The sequence below is a fragment of the Eptesicus fuscus genome, chromosome 21 (assembly GCF_027574615.1).
Source record: "Eptesicus fuscus isolate TK198812 chromosome 21, DD_ASM_mEF_20220401, whole genome shotgun sequence".
NCBI classification, from domain to species: domain Eukaryota; kingdom Metazoa; phylum Chordata; class Mammalia; order Chiroptera; family Vespertilionidae; genus Eptesicus; species Eptesicus fuscus.
This window is the reverse complement of record NC_072493.1, coordinates 46,495,249-46,514,505: the sequence shown is the minus strand read 5'-3', so window position 1 is coordinate 46,514,505 and position 19,257 is coordinate 46,495,249. Positions and strand designations below refer to the sequence as shown.

Sequence of the window (19,257 nt, the reverse complement as noted above, 5' to 3'; positions counted from 1 at the left end):
GAACATCTAATACGAAGTATTTTTCATTGAAAAAGATTCCATCTATAGACAAACAGCAGGCCATTCTCTGCATAGTGAGTAGACATGAGTGGGAGTAAGCTGAGTCCTGGGAGCTTGTTATTTCTTTTTGTGGGCACATCCCCAGTGGGGGATGTGCAGGAGGCAGTTGATTGATGTTTCTCTCTCATTGATGTTTCTAGCTCTCTGTCCCTCTCCCTTCCTCTCTGTAAAAAAATCAATAAAATATATTTAAAAAAAAAGAAAATGATAAATCTTATTAAAATATTAGGGTACAAATACTTTAAAATTTTAAAAACTCATATTATTTCTCAGAAAACCAGGAGGCCCTGTATTGGAAACAAGCTTTCAGAAATGTCTGTGGACAATACAGATGCGATCAGGTTGAGGCAAACTCCACCAGTACAATCTCCAGAATTTCTACAGGAAACAGAATAATGAATATTAGTTTATTTCAAGTTGACAATTATTTTGGGTTTAAATGATGCCACTAAAAACTTGAAAGCTAGATTTCCTGTTTCCTTTATAGTCACATAAGGAAATGAACCTCCTTACCACACGTCTCTGCATGAGGCAGTAACAAGGAACCCGGCCACAGGCTTTGGTGAGGTGATCACTCTGAGAAGGGGTGTCTATTCACACATGGACTAGAGCCTGCAAGTAGGCTCTGGACTACCAGCCAGGTTGGTCAGTAAGGATTGCTTAGGGACCCCATCAGGATGGATGCCCTGGCAGCTCTACACAAAACAGGAAATAAGAGACTACATATGAAGCAATGTATTAATGGGCACAAATGCGCAGGAACCTATGGAAAAAAAAACACACACACACACACAATACTGATAGAAGAAACATCTTTGCCTGATTTTGTGAATGCATCTGAGGTTATAGAATAGAATTAGTGTGTTTCTGACTCAAAAGTATTACTAACTGGTAACAAAATGGAAAGTTCAGAGATAGAACTAAGGCTAAAAGAGGGGTTTAAATGACATAATTAGTGTTAAAAGGTAACATGAATGTGATTTTTGAACAGTAACCATTTATTATTCTCTGCATGTCCTCACAAAAAAACTTGCTGATCAGCTGCAGTGGACGGCAAACTGCGGCTCGTGAGCCACATGCAGCTCTTTGGCCCCTTGAGTTTTTAGCAAAGGCCAGCTTGGGAGTACCCTAATTAAGTTAATAACAATGTAGCTACCTATATAGTTTAAGTTTAAAAACTTTGGCTCTCAAAAGAAATTTCAATCGTACTATTGATATTTGGCTCTGTTGACTGAGTTTGCCGACCACTGAGATAGGGACTGTCATTGAGCAGGTGACTGCAATAAAAATCGTTATAATTTATCCAAGACAAAGAAGCCATATGTGAGCTAAATGTAAGAAGTTTGAGATAAAAGCATAGGGTTAAATCTTCATAACTTGGGATTTTACAATAGTTTGAGATATGACACCAACACAAAAACAGAGAAAGGTTAAATAAATTACTCATCATCAAAATGTATAATCTATGCATTCCGACAGTAGCACATCAGGGAAAATAGTCTATCAGAAGGGAAAAAGTGATTTTAAGTCACAATCTTGAAGCATCTAGTATCCCTATTTCCCCAAGTCCTACCAATCAACAACCAAAACACTAGCATCCCAGGAGGAAAGATCAATCTCGGCCTTCACGTCCACCTGCGTTATTTACTCAGGTCCCCCTACTTTGCATCCATAAGTGTTTACAAGGGTTTTTATCCTATTGATAAGTTGATCCCTTTATCATTAGGAAGTATCTATTATTATGGCCTCTCTTTCGAATTGTATATTTTTTTCTGACATTAGTATTGCCTCCCCAGCATTTTAAAATTTTCATTTCCATGAAATCACTTTTTATCCACCAAGGGTAGGTTCCCACCCCGCCCCTCTCTTTATTGGATTTCCAAACTTCAGAAAGAGACTGTAAAGCCATCAATTAAATCACATAAAAGAGTGGCATCTTTACCTGAGGTTCCCAGCAGGCCTGCTCTGACCTGCTCCAGCTCCTTTCACAACTTTCTGGGCATTGAAACACGCTGTATGTGCTGCCTTCACTCAAAGTCAGCGCTCCCACAGGGGTCATGAGCACGGTTATCCTCATGCCTATTAAATGTCCACCGTCCAGGATTGGAGCTCTCATTATAGCAACCTTCTCTGCAGAGGAGTTTCTTTGGGGCCCAAAGGTAAAGATGAAATAACTTTTCTCCAACCCTTTATTTTCATTCTGTTTTTCATCTGAAGTGGGTGTCATGTCGACAGCATATGTAAAGGTCTTCTTTCCTTTTACATTGAGCTACCCTGTGGCTTCTGGTTGAAGCAGCTAACCTATTTATATTGCGAATGAATACTGACAGGTATATAGTTATTGGCATTTTAAAAATTAATTAGTACAGATATTGTAGGGAACTTTAACTTCCCATTCACATCAATGGATAGGTATCCCAGACAAATCAATAAGGAAAAAGTGGTCTTAAATGACACAGTAGAAAAGATGAATTTTATATGTTGACAGCTGTGATTATCAACTGGAGTGTCACACAGGCAAACTCGTGTGCTGCAAGACTTTTTTTTTTTAATTTCTTTATTGATTAAGGTGTCACATATTTGTCCTCATCCCCCCATTCCCATCCCACCCCCCTCCCCACGCATGCCCCAACCCCCTGTTGAACTTAACCATTGGATAGGCTCATATGCATGCACACAAGTCCTTTGGTTGATCTCTCCCCCCTCCTCCCAACCTCCCCTATCCTCCCTCTGAGGCCCGATAGTCCGATCGATGCCTCCTTGTTTCTGGTTCTGTTCTTGTTCCTCAGTCTATGTTGTTCATCATTTCCCCTAGATGAGCGAGATCATGTGTCACTAGAGATATACTTATAAGAACTGAATGTGAGACGAGCAATAATAGTTATGCTGACAGGCAAATGAATCAGTCTGTAGTGAGTTTCTTTCTGGACCAACAGTTCTTTTGAGACCCAATTTCAATGTCCACCAGTTCCTTATGTGTACATGTCAGCACTGACCCCTCAGCTCTGGATGGTGGACAAATGGTGGTAACAGAGGTCCGACTCCCTCTGGTTTGTCTCGGCCGGACCCAGGGGCACGGCTTCACCCGGACTCAGGGGCACGTGGCCTCACCCAGACCCAGGGGGCGCGTGGCCTCACCCGGGCCCGGGACCCAGCCTCACCCGGATCCAGGGGCACACGGCCTCAACTGGACCCAGGATCCAGCTTCACCCGAACCCAGGGGTGCGAGGCCTCACCCGGACCAAGGGGCGCATGGCCTCTCCCAGACCCAGGGGCGCGTAGCCTCACCCGGACCTAGGTGTGCGCGGCCTCACCCGGACCCGGGACCCAGCATCAACCGGATCCAGGGGCACACGGCCTCACCCAGACCCGGGATCTAGCTTCATCCGGACCCAGGGGCGCGTGGCCTCCCCCAGACCCAGGGGCGCGTGGCCTCACCCAGACCCAGGGGCACACAGCCTCACCCGGACCCGGGATCCGACTTCACCGGGAGCCAGAGGAGCGTGGCCTCACCCTGACCCAGGGGCATGTGGCCTCACCCGGATCCAGGGGCACATGGCCTCACCCGGATCCAGGGGCACATGGCCTCTCCCAGACCCAGGGGCGCGTGGCCTCACCCAGACCGAGGTGCGCGAGGCCTCACCCAGACCCGGGACCCAGCCTCACCCGGATCCAGGGACACACAGCCTCACCTGGACCCGGGGGCGCGTGGCCTCTCCCAGACCCAGAGGCGCGTGGCCTCACCCGGACCTAGGTGCGCGAGGCCTCACCCGGACCCGGGACCCAGCTTCACCCAGACCCAGAGGAGCGTGGCCTCACCCAGATCCAGGGACACATGGCCTCACCCGGACCCAGGGGCGCGTGGCCTCACCCGGACCCAGGGGCACATGGCCTCACCTGGGCCCGGGACCCAGCCTCACCCGGATCCAGGGGCACACGGCCTCACCCGGACCCGGGATCTAGCTCCACCTAGACCCAGGGGCACGTGGCCTCACCAGGACCCAGGGGCGCGTGGCCTCACCCGGACCCGGGACCCAGCCTTACCCATATCCAGGGGCACACGGCCTCACCCGGACCCAGGATTCAGCTTCACCCGGGCCCAGGGACCCAGCCTCACCCGGGTCCAGCGGCGCGTGGCCTCACCCAGACCCGGGATATAGCTTCACCTAGACCCAGGGGCACGTGGCCTCACCCGGTTCCAGGGGCGCACGGCCTCACCCAGACCCGGGACCCAGCCTTACCCGGATCCAGGGGCACACGGCTTCACCCGGACCCAGGATTCAGCTTCACCCGGACCTAGGGGCGCATGGCCTCACCCGAACCCGGATTCACTTGGACCCAGGGGCGCGTGGCCTCATCCAAACCCAGGGGCGTGAGGCCTCACCTAGACCCAAGGGCGTGTGACCACACCCGAGCCCAGAGGCTCGCAGCCTCGCCCGGACACGGGTCTCAGCGGGGTTTCGTCTTCTTGATCCCAATTCCTGTTGGTCAATTCCCTCTCAGCAATTCCTTCGGCCATTTTCTCAGAGCTCCAGGGCGGCTGCCGCAGAACTAGTTGGGCGGCGGGCTCGGCGAAGCTCCGGTGTGCCCGGTGCACAGCGGCGGGCTGGTCCGGTGTCGCTGCGTCGGCCCTTGGGTCTGCAGCGGTGGCTGGTCGCCGAGCGTGCGCACCAGGCCGCTTCCGGGGCGTTGAGATTCTTGAAGGACTCGGAGGTCAGCAAGCGCAGAGTCTCCCACCCCATGTCTCCCAGGGGCTCGTCTGTCCGTGCTCGGCAGCGAGTGGAGCCGTCCCCTCAGCCGGAGACCGCCGGGGGAACTGCGCCGAGCACGTTCCAGGCCGCCATTGTGTCGCCTGAGCTGTAGTTCTTAAAGTGTGGACTTTGGGTCACCGGCATCAGCATCATCCCGCATACCCCTCTCTTTTATTCTAGTTGTAGAGCATCTGCTCAGCCAGCCCTCCGGTGGTTCTGGATGGTGTCTGCTCTGCTCTCCCGGCGTAGTCTCAAAATTGTTGTGGTAGGCAACGATCAGGCTTCCGCCCTATGCCTCCATCTTGGTCCTCCTTTGTATAGTTAAGTGTTGATTGTTGTTGGTGTCACTGGGAGGAATTGTCCTCCAGGCCAATTGGCCGTGAGGACTCTCTTTGTCTATATAGGAAGAGTTGCTGTGCAGGACACATGTTTATGGGCCGGGTCTTGGTGCAGCAATGCTTTGGCGCTCACTGAGTCTGCCTCTTGAATGTATCCCTTATGCTAGTGGTTGAAATCTGGTGTCATCTCACACCGACCACTAGATGCCCTCGTTTCTGGGTCTCCAATGGAGTGTAGGTCAGCTACTGCCTGAGGCACTCAGCAGGGAAAAGCCTCTGTGCTCAGCTTGGATGGGGCGGAGTTACAGGGTGGAGCCTACAACCTTGGCTTCCTGTCAGCTCCGCCCTATGAGGTTCCTGTGTCTGTGTCCCTCTGTACTCCTTGCGAACACCTCTGAGAGAAACGCGCCCTGGAGTTTCGCCCACTGCCAAACAGTCTAGTCTCTCCCCTAATGAATCTGGATTCCCAGATTCTCGCCTGGAACTGGATTTCAGTGTAGTTGGAACTGGGTCCCAGCGCAGTCTGGCGCTTTTGTCTCCTTCCCAGCAGGGCAATTCAGCGGCACAGGCAACCTTCCCTCCTCTGCGCACCTTCCCGTGCGCGCCTCTGGAGCTCTGCCTTCCGCTGCTCCTCTGTGCCTGCGCCCCACAGCCCAGATTCATTCCCCCAGCGTGCGCCTGGCTTCCCAGGGTTTAGCCCGGAACTGGGGTTCAGTGCAGTCAGAGCTGGTGTTCAGCGCAATCTGGAGCTTTTATCTCCTTCCTGCTAGTGAACACCGGCCAGGCCGTCAGCCGCCCCTTCCTCTCCGGCTCTGTCCTCCCCGCACGCGCGCGTGCTCGTGTCTCTGCCCGTGTCTCCATACCTCAGGCTTTTACGGCTCCTCTGATTATCCTTGTGGTTTTCTCTTTCCGTCTAGTTGTGGGCATTTCAGTCCGCCAGCTTTCCTGTGGTTCTGGATGATGTCCGTTTTGACTTTTAGTTGTATTTTTGAAATTGTTGTGCCCGGCTGTAGGTTAGGTGTTTAACCTATGCCGCCATCTTGGTTTCTCCTCTGCAAGACTTTTTAGAACAAGCCACCCCTGGGTGTTTAGTCAATAGAACAAAGTACATACCCAGTAGATTGTCGAATAAAATAAGTGACAAGAGCTAACATGGTAATAGATGTGTGGTACGCATGAATCAAAAGCAGATTTTTTTGTAAGATTGGCAAAATATATATTTCAGTGTACCACTGAATTTCAGTAATTAGTTCATGTCTGCCACAAGAAAAAAAAATTGAAATCTCTGATTTAGAACTTTTCACTGCAAAGCAGAATATACATTCTGGAAATAAATGAAGACAGAATGCCCTCTAACCCAAGGGACAGTGTCTGCTTCATCTATTTTTCTAATGGCCATGTGAAAAAAAATAAAAAATAAAAAGACCATATGTGTATTTTGTATCAATATATCTCCTCAACATTCCTCACTACAGTATCAGAAAACGCAACTATTGTCTACATGGGATTGAATTATTTGAATGATCTGGATCCCATAGTATGTCCTTTAACAGAACAAATTTACAAAGCCCCTGGTCCAGATGAGTCCTACTCACAAAATATCAAGATATAACTCCAACCAGTTTGGCTCAGTGGATAGAGCATTGGCCTGCAGACTCAAGGGTCCCAGGTTCGATTCAGATTAAGGGCACGTACCTTGGTTGTGGGCACATCCCCAGTAAGGGGGTGTGCAGGAGGCAGCTGACTGATGTTTCTCTCTCGTTGATGTTTCTAACGCTCTCTCCCTCTCCCTTCCTCTCTGTAAAAAATCAATAAAATCTATTAAAAAAAATCAAGATATACATAAGAGTGGTCCATGGGTATGTCAGAAAGTAGAGTAAAAGAATATTGAACATCTTGTTTCTGTAATGAATTTGTCAGTCCTCTGGGTGGGCACATGCATAGGAACTGATGTTTACCATCTTGTACAAATACAGCACTGGATCCTGGAGAAGTAATAAATGTGGGGCTTTCATTTCAATATGTGCTATCTTGCTGTCCCTGGAACTTACAGTCATGGCTTGGTAAACACTCCAGGGACAGCTAATGCCAAAGGACATACCTCTGGTCAGGTATACAAAATAACTTTGCATCCAAAATAAAAGGTTTCAACTGCAAAGCTGCCATAACCTCTGGGTTTCCCACAGTGGTTCTCAACCTTCTAATGCTGCGACCCTTTAATATAATTCCTCGTTATGGTGACCTTCGACCACAAAATTATTTTCGTTACTACTTCATAACTGTAATTTTGCTACTGTTACGAATCGTAATGTAAATATCTGTGTTTTCCGATAGTCTTAGGTGACCCTGCCAGTGGTTCTCAACCTGTGGGCCGCGACCCACAGGTTAAGAACCGCTGCTGTTGAGCCTAAGACCATCGGAAAACACAGATATTTACATTATGATTAGTAACAATAGCAAAATTACAGTTATGAAGTAGCAACGAAAATAATTTTATGGTTGGGGGTCACTAAAACATGAGGAACTGTATTAAAGGGTCATGGCATTAGAAAGGTTGAGAACCACTGCTCTAGAAAGAATGACCAATATTGGGCTACATTCAGAAAAGTGAGAATAAAACTTGTTTAACATGGGCTAATCCCATCCCAATAAACAAGTTATTGATGTAACACTGAGAAATTCTTTTTTAAAAAAACATATTTTATTGCTTTTTTACGGAGAGGAAGGGAGAGGGAGAGTTAGAAACATCAATGAGGGAGAAACATCAATCAGCTGTCTCCTGCACACCCCCTACTGGGGATGTGCCTACAACCAAGGTACATGCCCTTGACCAGAATCGAACCTGGGACCCTTGAGTCCGCAGGCCGATGCTCTATCCACTGAGCCAAACCAGTTAGGGTAACACTGAGAAATTCTTAAGGTTTCTAATGAAAACGAAGAAAAATCATTCTAATTAAAAGTACACAGATGCCAATTTGTGGAATTCCAAAAATTCATATTCATATTAAAAACTATAAAAGACAACTATAGGTGTCCGCAAGACAACACGAGTGGTGGGCTACCTACTTCATGAAATAAAGCAAAATATTCCCCAAATTCTACTGTCAGTCATTGCTTTATTAAAACTCCAAAAAACTGAGCAGAAGCTACATGGGCTTGAGGGGCTTATGTGGGACAGGAAGAGCTTTAAATGCTGTGTCCATAGCACTGCAAAAAGAATGGTAGCCTAGAAGACAAAGTGAAAAAACAGAGAGGAACAAGAAATAGGAAATGAAAAAAATAGAATTAATTTTTCTGCATTCAGCCTGGCAAAGGTATCCTCTCTCCAAATGCAGAGTTCATGCCGATTCTGCGTCCTGGGTACAACAATTTCACAGGTATTGCAATATTCCTCTTAATTATGGAAAACCTATTACAAAAACAGCACTGTCCTGAGTGTACTTCCATTCACCTAAACATCAAAACCACAAATGGACATGCACCCACAGTTTTCATCAGAACAAAATGGCACAGAATAGGAAGTAACTTTGATGACATCCTTTATAAAACTCAAGAACTATTTTAAAGTTTCATTCAATAGTGTAATTCTCTAATAGAAAAAATGTGCACCTTACAATGTATCCAACATTCCATGGAAAAATGTGCATAAGTAAAGTCCATATAACATACAACACCTCACAGATCTTTAAGGCAGAAACAATCAACCTCATGACTTCACACATACACCAGGAATAACACATAGCAGCATCAAGTGATATGGGAACAGAATCACATTAATATTTCCTTCTCAAAATACCTCAAATGATTTCAACATAAAATAGGTAACACTGTAATAAATTGTACATATGGAAACAATTCTCTTGATATATTTAACCTTTTGCACACAGATGTCGAGATTAAAATTACTCTTTGAATGTATCAATAATTTGAAATATAAAAAAGTCAAAATAAATAAGTTTGTATGAAAAGAAACTCCAGTTTTTTATTCTACTGCCGCGCTTTGTAAAATCTGGGGTATTTAAAAAATTAAATCCTAAGTAGAATAAAGGAATCGAGAAAAAAGCAAGCGAGTGCAAAGTGTTAAGTACACAAATATTACCTAACTACATTTAAAGTTTGGGGTACACTGTGTAAGAAACATTCTGATTAAGAGCAATACCTAAAATCATTTTGGCTACCTATCTAGTATGAATTCAGTGATGCTTTAAAATCCGTTATCAATTACATACTTGCGTCAAGTTTTTACTTTAAAGTCACTTTAAGGCATAAATTCTTTGGACTTTTGTAAACTATATTTTGAACAAATGTCCTCTCTTCTATATCATGAATGTAGAATTTCTACCCAATTACAATCCTTAACATTGTCTGAGGTTGTAGGACCCACTATAGAATTTCCCACATTCAATTTTAAGGTTTTCCACTACAATGAATTCCAATGTGAGGAATAAGCTGCAAATGATTAAAGACTTCAAGACATTGTTTACATTTGTATTGTTTCTCTCCAGTATGAATTCTGATGTCGGGTAAGGTTTGCATACTGAGTAAGCTTTGTCACATTCTTTGTATCTGCTGGGCTTCTATCCAGTAATAATTATCAGATGTTGTATGACATATAAATGAAGATACACACTTAGACATATGCCTCGTGATTTGTCAGACCTTATTTGATCATTCTCAATGATAAACCATGGGTAAATCTTTGGATGATAACTTTATTTTATTGCTCTTTCTCTTTAGAATGATTCCTAAAATGTTGAGTAGGTTAGACCTCAGGTTAAAGGCTTTCTCACATTTTTTACCATCTAAGCCTTACCTCCACTATAAAAGTTTGCTATTCAGTAAAATTTGAGCTGTGTGTACGACTCTACATTTGTAAGGACTCTCTTTAGTATGAAGTTTCTCAGATACAAAGGATTTTCTACATTTTTTCACATTCATAAGGCTTCCTGCCAGTATGAAATCTGTGATGTTCAGTAAGTTCTCACAGTTGGTAAAGGACTTATGACATTCCTCACATCAGTAAGTCTTCTCTCAAGTATGAACTCTGTTGTGCAGTAAGGCAGGAACACTGATGAAAGGCTGTGTTACATTTTCTACATTTACAAGGCTTCTCTCCAGAATAAACTCTCTGATGCTTAGTAAGGCCTGAGGAGCTGCCAAAGGATTTGCCACGTTCTCTACACTTACCTGGTATATGGTTTCTCTCAAGTGTGAACTCTCTCTTGATTAATAAGGGATGAGGAATGGCTAAAGGCTTTGCCACATTCTCATGGCTTCTCTCTAGTATGAACTTTCTGATGACATGTAAGGGATGAGGAGTGGCTAAAGGCTTTGCCACATTCTGTACATTTATAAGGTTTCTCTCCAGTGTGAACTCTCTGGTGATAAGTAAGGAATGATAGAACACGGAAGGCTTTGCCACATTCTGTACATTTATAAGGCTTCTCTCCAGTGTGAATTCTCTGATGACAAGTAAGGGATGAGGACTGGCTAAAGGCTTTGCCACATTCTCTACATTTATAAGGCTTTTCTCCTGTATGAACTCTTTGATGACAAATAAGGGATGAGGACTGCCTAAAGTCTTTGCCACATTCTTTACATTTAAAAGGCTTCTCACCAGTATGAATTCTCTGATGATTACTAAGGTGCGAGGACTGGCTGAAAGCTTTGCCACATTCTCCACATTTGTATGGTTTCTCTCCAGTATGAATACGGTTATGTGTAGTAAGATTTCTATGGCTGATGAATGCTTTTCCACATTCTCTACATTTATGAGGCTTCTCTCCAGTGTACATTCTCTGATGTGCAGTAAGGTTTGAGCACCTGCCAAAGGTTTTGCCACTTTCTCTATATTTATAAGGTTCCTCTCCAGTGTGAATTCTCTGATGAAGAATAAGGGTTGAGGGTCGGCTAAAGGCTTTCTCACATTCTCTACATTTATATGGCTTCTCTCCTGTATGAACTCTCTGATGTCGATTAAGGGTTGCGGACTCACTGAACGCTTTACCACATTCAGTACATTTATAAGGCTTCTCTCCAGTATGAATAGTCTTATGACGATTAAGGGAGGAGTAATGACCTAAGGCTTTGCCACATTCTCTACATTTGTAAGGTTTCTCTCCAGTGTGAATTATCCGATGAAGAATAAGTTTTGAGGGTCGGCTAAAGGCTTTGCCACATTCTAAGCATTTATAAGGCTTCTCTCCGGAATGAATTCTCTGATGACTAGTAAGGGATGAGGAATCACTGAAAGCTTTGCCACATTCTCTACATTTATAAGGTTTCTCTCCAGTGTGAATTCTCTGATGAATAATAAGACTTGAGGGCTGTCTAAAGTCTTTACCACATTCTTTACATTTGTAAGGTTTTTCTCCAGTATGAATTCTCTGATGATGAATAAGGGTTGAGTGTCGGCTAAAGGCTTTGTCACATTCTCTACATTTATAAGGCTTCTCTCCAGTATGAATTCTCTGATGATTAGTAAGGGATGAGCAATTGTTGAATGCTTTGCAACATTCTGTACATTTGTAAGGCTTCTCTCCAGAATGAATAATCTGATGACGATTAAGGGAGGAGGGCTGGCTAAAGGCTTTGCTACATTCTCTACATTTATAAGGCTTCTCTCCAGTATGAATTCTCTGATGATTAGTAAGGGATGAGCAATCGCTGAATGCTTTGCCACATTCTGTACATTTGTAAGGCTTCTCTCTAGTATGAATAGTCTTATGACGATTAAGGGAGGAGTAATGACTAAAGGCTTTGCTACATTCTCTACATTTGTAAGGTTTCTCTCCAGTGTGAATTCTCTGATGAAGAATAAGTTTTGAGGGTCGGCTAAAGGCTTTGCCACATTCTGAACATTTATAAGATTTTTCTTCCCTACGATTTCTATGATGTTCAGTATGATTTAAGGACTGACTAAAGCCTCTTCCATTTTCCCTGAATTTATAAAGTTTTGCCTTATTATGAATTCTTCCCTCATGTACAGTAAGAGTTAAATGACATTTAAAGACTTTGCCACATGCTTTACATTTGTAAGGCTTCTCTACAGTCTGAATTCTTTCATGTTGAGTACAACCTGAAGGCCAATTGGATGTTTTATTAGAATTTTTATATTTATGTTTTTCTTCACTATGGATTTTTTGCAGTCTATTTGGACTGAATATTTGACTGAAGATTTTACCACATGTATTACCTGCGTAAGCTTGTTCCCCAGCATGAATATTCTCCTTAGTGTAATTTGAAGAATCCAGAAATGATTTGACATATTTATATCCTTTGTGTGTCTTCTCCACAATATGCAAGACCTGACCTATATGGTGATTGGACATTTGGTCAAAGACTTTTCTACTTTTAAAATGGTCCTCTGCAAGCTCAATTGTCTCTTGATTATTAAGATATGACCCTTGCTTAAAGTTTTTCCAATGTTCGTTCCATTGACAACTTGTGTCTCCATTATATTTATTCTCCTGGTGATGGGAGATAGAAAGACCTTTAATGACAGCTATAAGTTCAAGAAACATGTACACTTGATGCATTAAGAACCATTTTGTGATTCTCATTAAACCATGAAAGTTGTGTAAAAAAGCGTTCCCAATTTATTGAAATTATAGACAAAACATTAAAAAAAATTGTTTGAGTAAGAATAATGAATCCTTGTTTAAAAGATTGCTAACCTGCCCAGCCAGCGGGGCTCAGTGGTTGAGCATTGATGTATGAATCAGGAGATCATGGTTCAATTCCCTGTTAGGGCACATGCCAGGGTTCAGACTAGGTCCCAATAGGGGGCATGCAGGCGGCAGCCATTCAATAATTGTCTATCATTATTGATGTTTCTCTCTCTCCCTCTCCCTTCCTCTCTGAAATCAATAAAAATACATATTTTAAAAAATCATCAGATTGCCAAATTGAGATTTTAATTTTATAGGAACATTATAAGTATCTAAATTTTAGAAATAAATGCCTGAAAGTTTAATCCCAACCTACATTTTATTTTTAAAATATATTTTATTGATATTTTACAGAGAGGAAGGGAGAGGGATAGAGAGTTCGAAACATCAATGAGAGAGAAACACCGATCAGTTGCCTCCTGCACACTCCCCACTGGGTATGTGCCTGCAACCAACTTACATGCCCTTGACTGGAATCGAACCTGGGACCCTTGAGTCTGCAGGTCAACGCTCTATCCACTGAACCAAAAATGGTCAGGGCCCACCTTACATTTTAAACAATTCTAATCATTATATAACCACAGACTGTTAGCTCCTCGTTTTCCAGATTTCCTTTCTAAGGATACATAACAGTAAAATGTTGTTTTCAACCATCATGTGCAAACACACTGATCTGCCAATGTAACTGACTTTAAAGTGGGAAACCACTTTATGTATAGTACACTTGACCCCTTTAGTTAACAAGAATCGTATTATGAATAATCATTCCAGGTTAGTTTGGTTTGTATTAACATCCCCTCTTCTCATCACATTCTTCCTCAAATTCCAAGGCTTTCATTAAGTGTACATTATCAAAACCACACCTTTTATATCTTACCAGTATAATTTCAGAGAATAAATCTTGAATTCCAGGCGTTAGCAAAAAGGCCTGGTTATCTTCAGAAGACATAGCTGAAAGAAAACAAATTTTTAATTTGGCAATCAGATGAGTGCACTTTGAAATTACCAGCAAGTATAGGGCAAATGACATTTTTGAGTACTCCAAATGCAAGTGAAGAATTCAAAGAAAGCTCAAGATAGTTACCATGAGGAAAAGTCCCATAAAAGTGGGACAAAGAAAAAAAAAAAAAAAGTGGGACAAAGAGTTGCTTACATTTGCCAATGATACCAGTTCAAACCCCCTGGAACACAATGGTAATATTATCAGAACACTCCCAACTCCCAGTTTCTTCACTGGAGACAGAGAGATGAGGGAAGTGCGTGTTGAATGATCTACCTGTTTTGAAGCCTCTTCAATAACAAGTATCTGTTGTGCATGACACCGAGTGCGAACAGAATGGCAGTACAGAGTGAGTGCCCTGTAGCGGCTGCTATTAAGAAACAATGAGGTATTCACCACAAAGACTGTAATACTGAAGATGTATGTGAAGCCTGAAAAGACACCGTGGGCCTGAGAAAGAAACAGACATTTCCAACTGAAACAGACAACTGAACCAAGAATACAGATCCTTAAAAGAGTGTTGACCGAAACTACACTTTGTTCCATAGAAGGTTATTATTTGTTTCCTCCTATAGAAAGCAGGCTCAAAAGCCTGTTTCTGAAATCTCAACAAAAGATATTGTTAGGATTGATCGAGCAAATGAATTGATATGCCTCCGCTGGGATCTGGCTTTCCCAGTCACGTCACTATGGACATTCCCTTTGACCATTTCACTTGTGGTGACCACATTCCATTCTCTCCCCCTCCGGGTATGCAAAAAGAAGTCTCCACTCTGGAAAAAGCTGGCCAAAAATCGTTTAAAAGCCAGTGACTCTTATCACTGGGTGCTGGAGCCATCCAGGCTCAGCTGCCTGGTGTGTGGATGATTGAAAAAATTCGTAATCCCTTACTGCTATGGCCTTGTGCGTTCCTCCTTCGGCGACCTGACAGATAGCAAGTCATGCAAAGAAACAGAAAAAATGTCCCACCAGAAACACAAAATAAATGTAATCAAACGGGCCATACATTAATGGAAATATATTAAATGCCTTAAGAAAAATGAAAAATAAATATCTTAAAGACAAAGAGTAGAAAAAAAAGACAACTATATAACATCACCAAAATATTATATAACCAAAATAAAAATACAATGAGAAAGAAAGTATTCTGCAAATGCCACACGGAAAGGGGAAACTGAAACAAAAACAAAACACCCAAATTAAAAAGTACAGTAGAAGCACCAATGAAAAATGTTATCAACTTGAAAAATCAAAGAATTGGCCTGGCAGTGGTGGCTCAGTGATTGAGCTTCGACTTATGAACCAAGACGTCATGGTTTGGTTCCAGGTCGGGGCACAGGCCTGGTTGAAGGCTCAATCCCCAATTGTGCAGGAAGCAGCCAATTGAGGATACTCTCTCCTCGTTCATGTTTCTATCTCTCCCTTTCTTTCCTCTCTGAAATCAATAAAGACTATTTAAAAGTAAAATTTAAAAAAATCATAGAATTTGTACATAATTCATTAAAAATTTTGATTCAGGGAAGCTAATAAACATGTGGAAATATGAAGGGAACCTAAGGGACTCCTAACACACAAATCAACCTCCAAGGGGACTCCATAAAGACAAAATAATGAAAAGGATTAGGTAGCTTATATAAAAAATTAACAGTTGAAGATCATGACAATTGGAGAAAGAGACATTCAAATACAAGCAGCTCACTGAATTCTAAGTAGAATATAATATAAACCTGAGAACAGGTAAAAAAAAACAAACAATGAAAATATCATGAATTCCAGAACACAATCCTAAAAGCATATGAAAAAATAACTTCTTGAAAAATATTTTTCTTAAAAAAAATAAATAAAAGGAATAAAATCTTAAATCTCAGCTAGAAGACACACAATGTAAAAGATAATATGATAGCAATAACTTAAGTGGGTACAGAGGAAGAGAGGGCAAGTAGCACACTTGCGCCATGTCAGTCACCAGTGACTGACACTATACTTTCCATCCGGAAGACAAAATAGTCTGAGTGCTTAACATATTAAAGTATACTGTTATAACCTGGCCAGTGTTGTTCAGTGGTTGGGCATCAACCCAGGAAGCAAGAGGTCACTGGTTCGATTCCTGGTCAAGGTACATGCCTGGGTTGCAGGCTTGATCCCCAGTAGGGGTCGTGCATGAGGCAGCTGATTGATGATGTTTCTCTCTCATCAATGTTTCTATTTCTCTATTCCTCTCCCTTCCTCTCTTTCTAAAAATCATAAAAACGTTTTTGTTTTTTTTTAAAAAGTATATTGTTATAGCCTTAAAATCTTTTAAGTAGCTCCCATGGTCACAAAAAAAATAAATAAAGAAAAGCAAAGAAAGTAAGTTGATCTTAGAAAATAATAAAAGTATCTCTGTTAATAGGTGACAGAATTATGTATTGCAAATCACAGACTACACATTTCTAAAAATATATATAAATCCAATGAATTTCTCAAAACATGGTATATAAAGCCAACCCTCAAATTAGCTGTATTCCTGTATCATAACAGAAATACAAAATAGCAAATTAAGTGCGTAATTACATGAATAACAGCATAAAGAGAAGTGAAATAATTAACAGTTTACTTCATGTAGAAGGTGCATAATTTCTATGCTGTAAAGTATAAAATACTGCTGGCTGCTATGCTACTTCTAAGTATATATTTAAAAATATTTACAGAGGATCTGCAAGAGACATTTACACATTTGTGTCCATTACAATGTTATTCACAAGAGCCTGCACTAGATGGAAGCAACTCAAATGTCCATGGATAGTTGAATGAACGAATAAAGTTTACCATGTACATGTAATGCAATACTATCCTGATAAAAAATAAAGAGAGATATTATCACCTGATACCACAAAGAGAAACACTGATGACACTTTTTCACTGAAGCACACAAGTCATTAACAGACAGATACTATAGGATTTCCCTCAGGTGAATAATGTAATGTAGTCCACGTTTTATATATATATATATATTAAAAAACAAACAAACAAACAAAACAAAGGTAGTTACAAGCAAGCCTTCATTTTAAAGCAAGCCTTCCTTTTTTTCTATTTTTTGTTTTTAAGATATTTATTTTTCATTTTTCTTCAGTAGTGGTTTAATACATAGAGATTTTTGTAAGATGGAAGTTTTGAGAGATACGATGCACAACACAGAGCATAAGAATCTACCCTAGAAAACAGAAGCCCCCTAAAGATATCCTATACAATAAAAGCCTAATATGCTAAGTGTCTGGTTGACCAGTCCGCTGTTCAACCAATCAAAGCGTACTATGCTAATGATATGCTCAGGCAGCTCAACTGCTCGCTATGACATGCACTGACCACCAGGGGAGAGATGCTCCGACTGGTAGGTTACCTTGTTGCTGGGGTCCAGCCGCTAGGGACTGTGAAAGAGGGGTAGACACACCCTGGAGCACTCCCGCAGTCCCTCCCCAGCTAGTCAACCTCCCACGTCTTTCCCTGACCATGCTGGATTCCCTCGGCAGGCCTATGCCTTCTTACAATCTGGGACCTCTCTGGGGATGTTGGAGAGATAGTATTGGCCCAATCACGTAGGCCTGGCCTCGGAACCCCACTGGTGCACTAATTCGTGCACCGGACCTTTGTTAAAATAATAAAAGGGTCCTAACCGATTTGGCTCAGTGGATAGAGCGTCGCCTGCCAACTGAAGGGTCCCAGGTTTGATTCCGGTCAAGGGCATGTACCTTGGTTGTGGGCACATCCCCAGTAGGGGGTGTGCAGGAGGCAGCTGATCCATGTTACTCTCTCATCGATGTTTCTATTAATAATAGAGCCATTAATAATCAAGAGGTCATTGGTCAGGACACATGCCCAGGTTGCCAAACTGATCCCCCTTCCTCTCTGTAAAAAAAATTAATAAAATATTTTTAAAAAGAAAATAATAAAAGGAACAAAACCCCTGCATAAGAATTTAGGAAAGAAGTCATCCTCACCCAGGGAGGCCAGGTTGCTGTAGTTCTCCAACATCACATCCATGTACAATTTCCGCTGAGCTGGGTCCAGGCATTCCCATTCTTCCTGAGTAAAATCTATGGCCACATCTCTGAAAGTCAGTGGTCCCTGAAAGAAAAGACACATTTACCAAGAGGTCACCAGAAGAGTTCACAATGTCACCCAACATGGAAACAGTGTTAGGAGAAGAGGTTTGGACCTACGGATGTATCTTGAATCATCCAATAAGATCACTTTGCCGCAGTAACGTTCTCTGATGTGTTTTTCAACACTGACAAATGAGGGTGACACATATCTAACAATCCATGGTACAGATTTCGCTTTTGAGGAAAATAAACTTTAAAATTAGGGCATGGACGCAGGCATGTGGATTTCTGAGTGCTGATTTTGCAACCTTAAGGGTCAGTGGTGTATATTTCTCAGCGGGAAATGTCAAGATGCGTCTGAAATAAAAGCACTTCAAGTGTAACACAGAAAAAAAACGACTGCACTTTTCTGAAAATACAGATGCTGATCCATGTTCTGAGACGGGGCCTCTGTTTCCACTTGTGTTACAAGCTCACTTGTTACTTGTGACACCAAGGTTACCGGATCACGTGCCATATGTCTGAATACACAGAAAATGAATACACAGGAAAAATTCATATATAACTTTGATCTCAAGGGGTTTGTTAATGGAATTTACAGTTATTATGAAGATTTTATAAAAATGTATTTTCTTGATTTTTTACAAAGAGGAAGGGGGAAGGATAGAGAGCTAGAAACAACGATGAGAGAGAAACATCCATCAATTGCCTCCTGCACACCCCCCACAGGGGATGTGCCCGCAACCAAGGTACATGCCCTTGACCGGAATCGAACCTGGGACCCTTCAGTCCGCAGGCCAACGCTCTAACCGCTGGGAAAAACCAGTTTCGGCTACAGTTATTATGGAAAAGGACATACAGGAGCCACAATCCTGTTTGAAAATTTTCTATGGGTAATCTCAGAACAAGATCCCCCTCCTGGTCCAGCAGGTTTGCCTCAGTGGTTGAGCACTGAGCCATTAATAACCAAGAGGTCACTGGTCAGGACACATGCCCAGGTTGCCAAACCGATCCCAGTGTGGGGCGTGAAGAATGCAGCCAATCAATGATTCTCTCTCATCATTCACGTTACTATCTCTCTCTCTCTCTCTTCCGTTTTGCAATTAATAAAAATATACCTCAAGAATGAGAGAGAGAAATATAGCAACTGCTGATATTGACTATCACAAGAAAATAGGAAAGAAATAAAGGAAAACAAACTAGCAAGGCAAAACATCAACAGTAGAGAACTAAATCCGAAGATATTAGTGTAAGAGCAAACACAGCCTCTGACCAGGACACGTCTTTTACCTGAGCAGCAGCCATCTGGTCCCGGCTGCTGATTCTGACCTGGGATGTTTTCTCAGGTGACAACAT

At 42.5% G+C, this 19,257-nt stretch overlaps 1 protein-coding gene across 1 annotated transcript; it reads right to left on the bottom strand.

The window, feature by feature from the left end:
* Nucleotides 1-10,416: 10,416 nt before the first annotated feature.
* Nucleotides 10,417-19,257, bottom strand: LOC103304658 (zinc finger protein 420-like). Its single transcript, XM_054710048.1, has 6 exons — nucleotides 19,192-19,257; nucleotides 17,797-17,923; nucleotides 13,697-13,770; nucleotides 12,345-12,618; nucleotides 10,767-12,227; nucleotides 10,417-10,679 (listed from the first exon to the last, which is right to left on the bottom strand). The coding sequence occupies exons 1-6, from the start codon at nucleotides 19,255-19,257 to the stop codon at nucleotides 10,417-10,419; spliced, it is 2,265 nt and encodes a 754-aa protein (XP_054566023.1).

Coding starts and splice junctions, on each gene's coding strand:
- LOC103304658 (XM_054710048.1), bottom strand. CDS start 19,257: ATGTTGTCACCTGAGAAAACATCCCAGGTCAGAATCAGCAGCCGGGAC. Junction 12,619..13,696: donor TATTCTCTGAAATTATACTG/GTAAGATATAAA, acceptor TCCCATCACCAG/GAGAATAAATATAATGGAGA. Junction 12,228..12,344: donor TGGGGAACAAGCTTACGCAG/GTAATACATGTG, acceptor ATTGGCCTTCAG/GTTGTACTCAACATGAAAGA.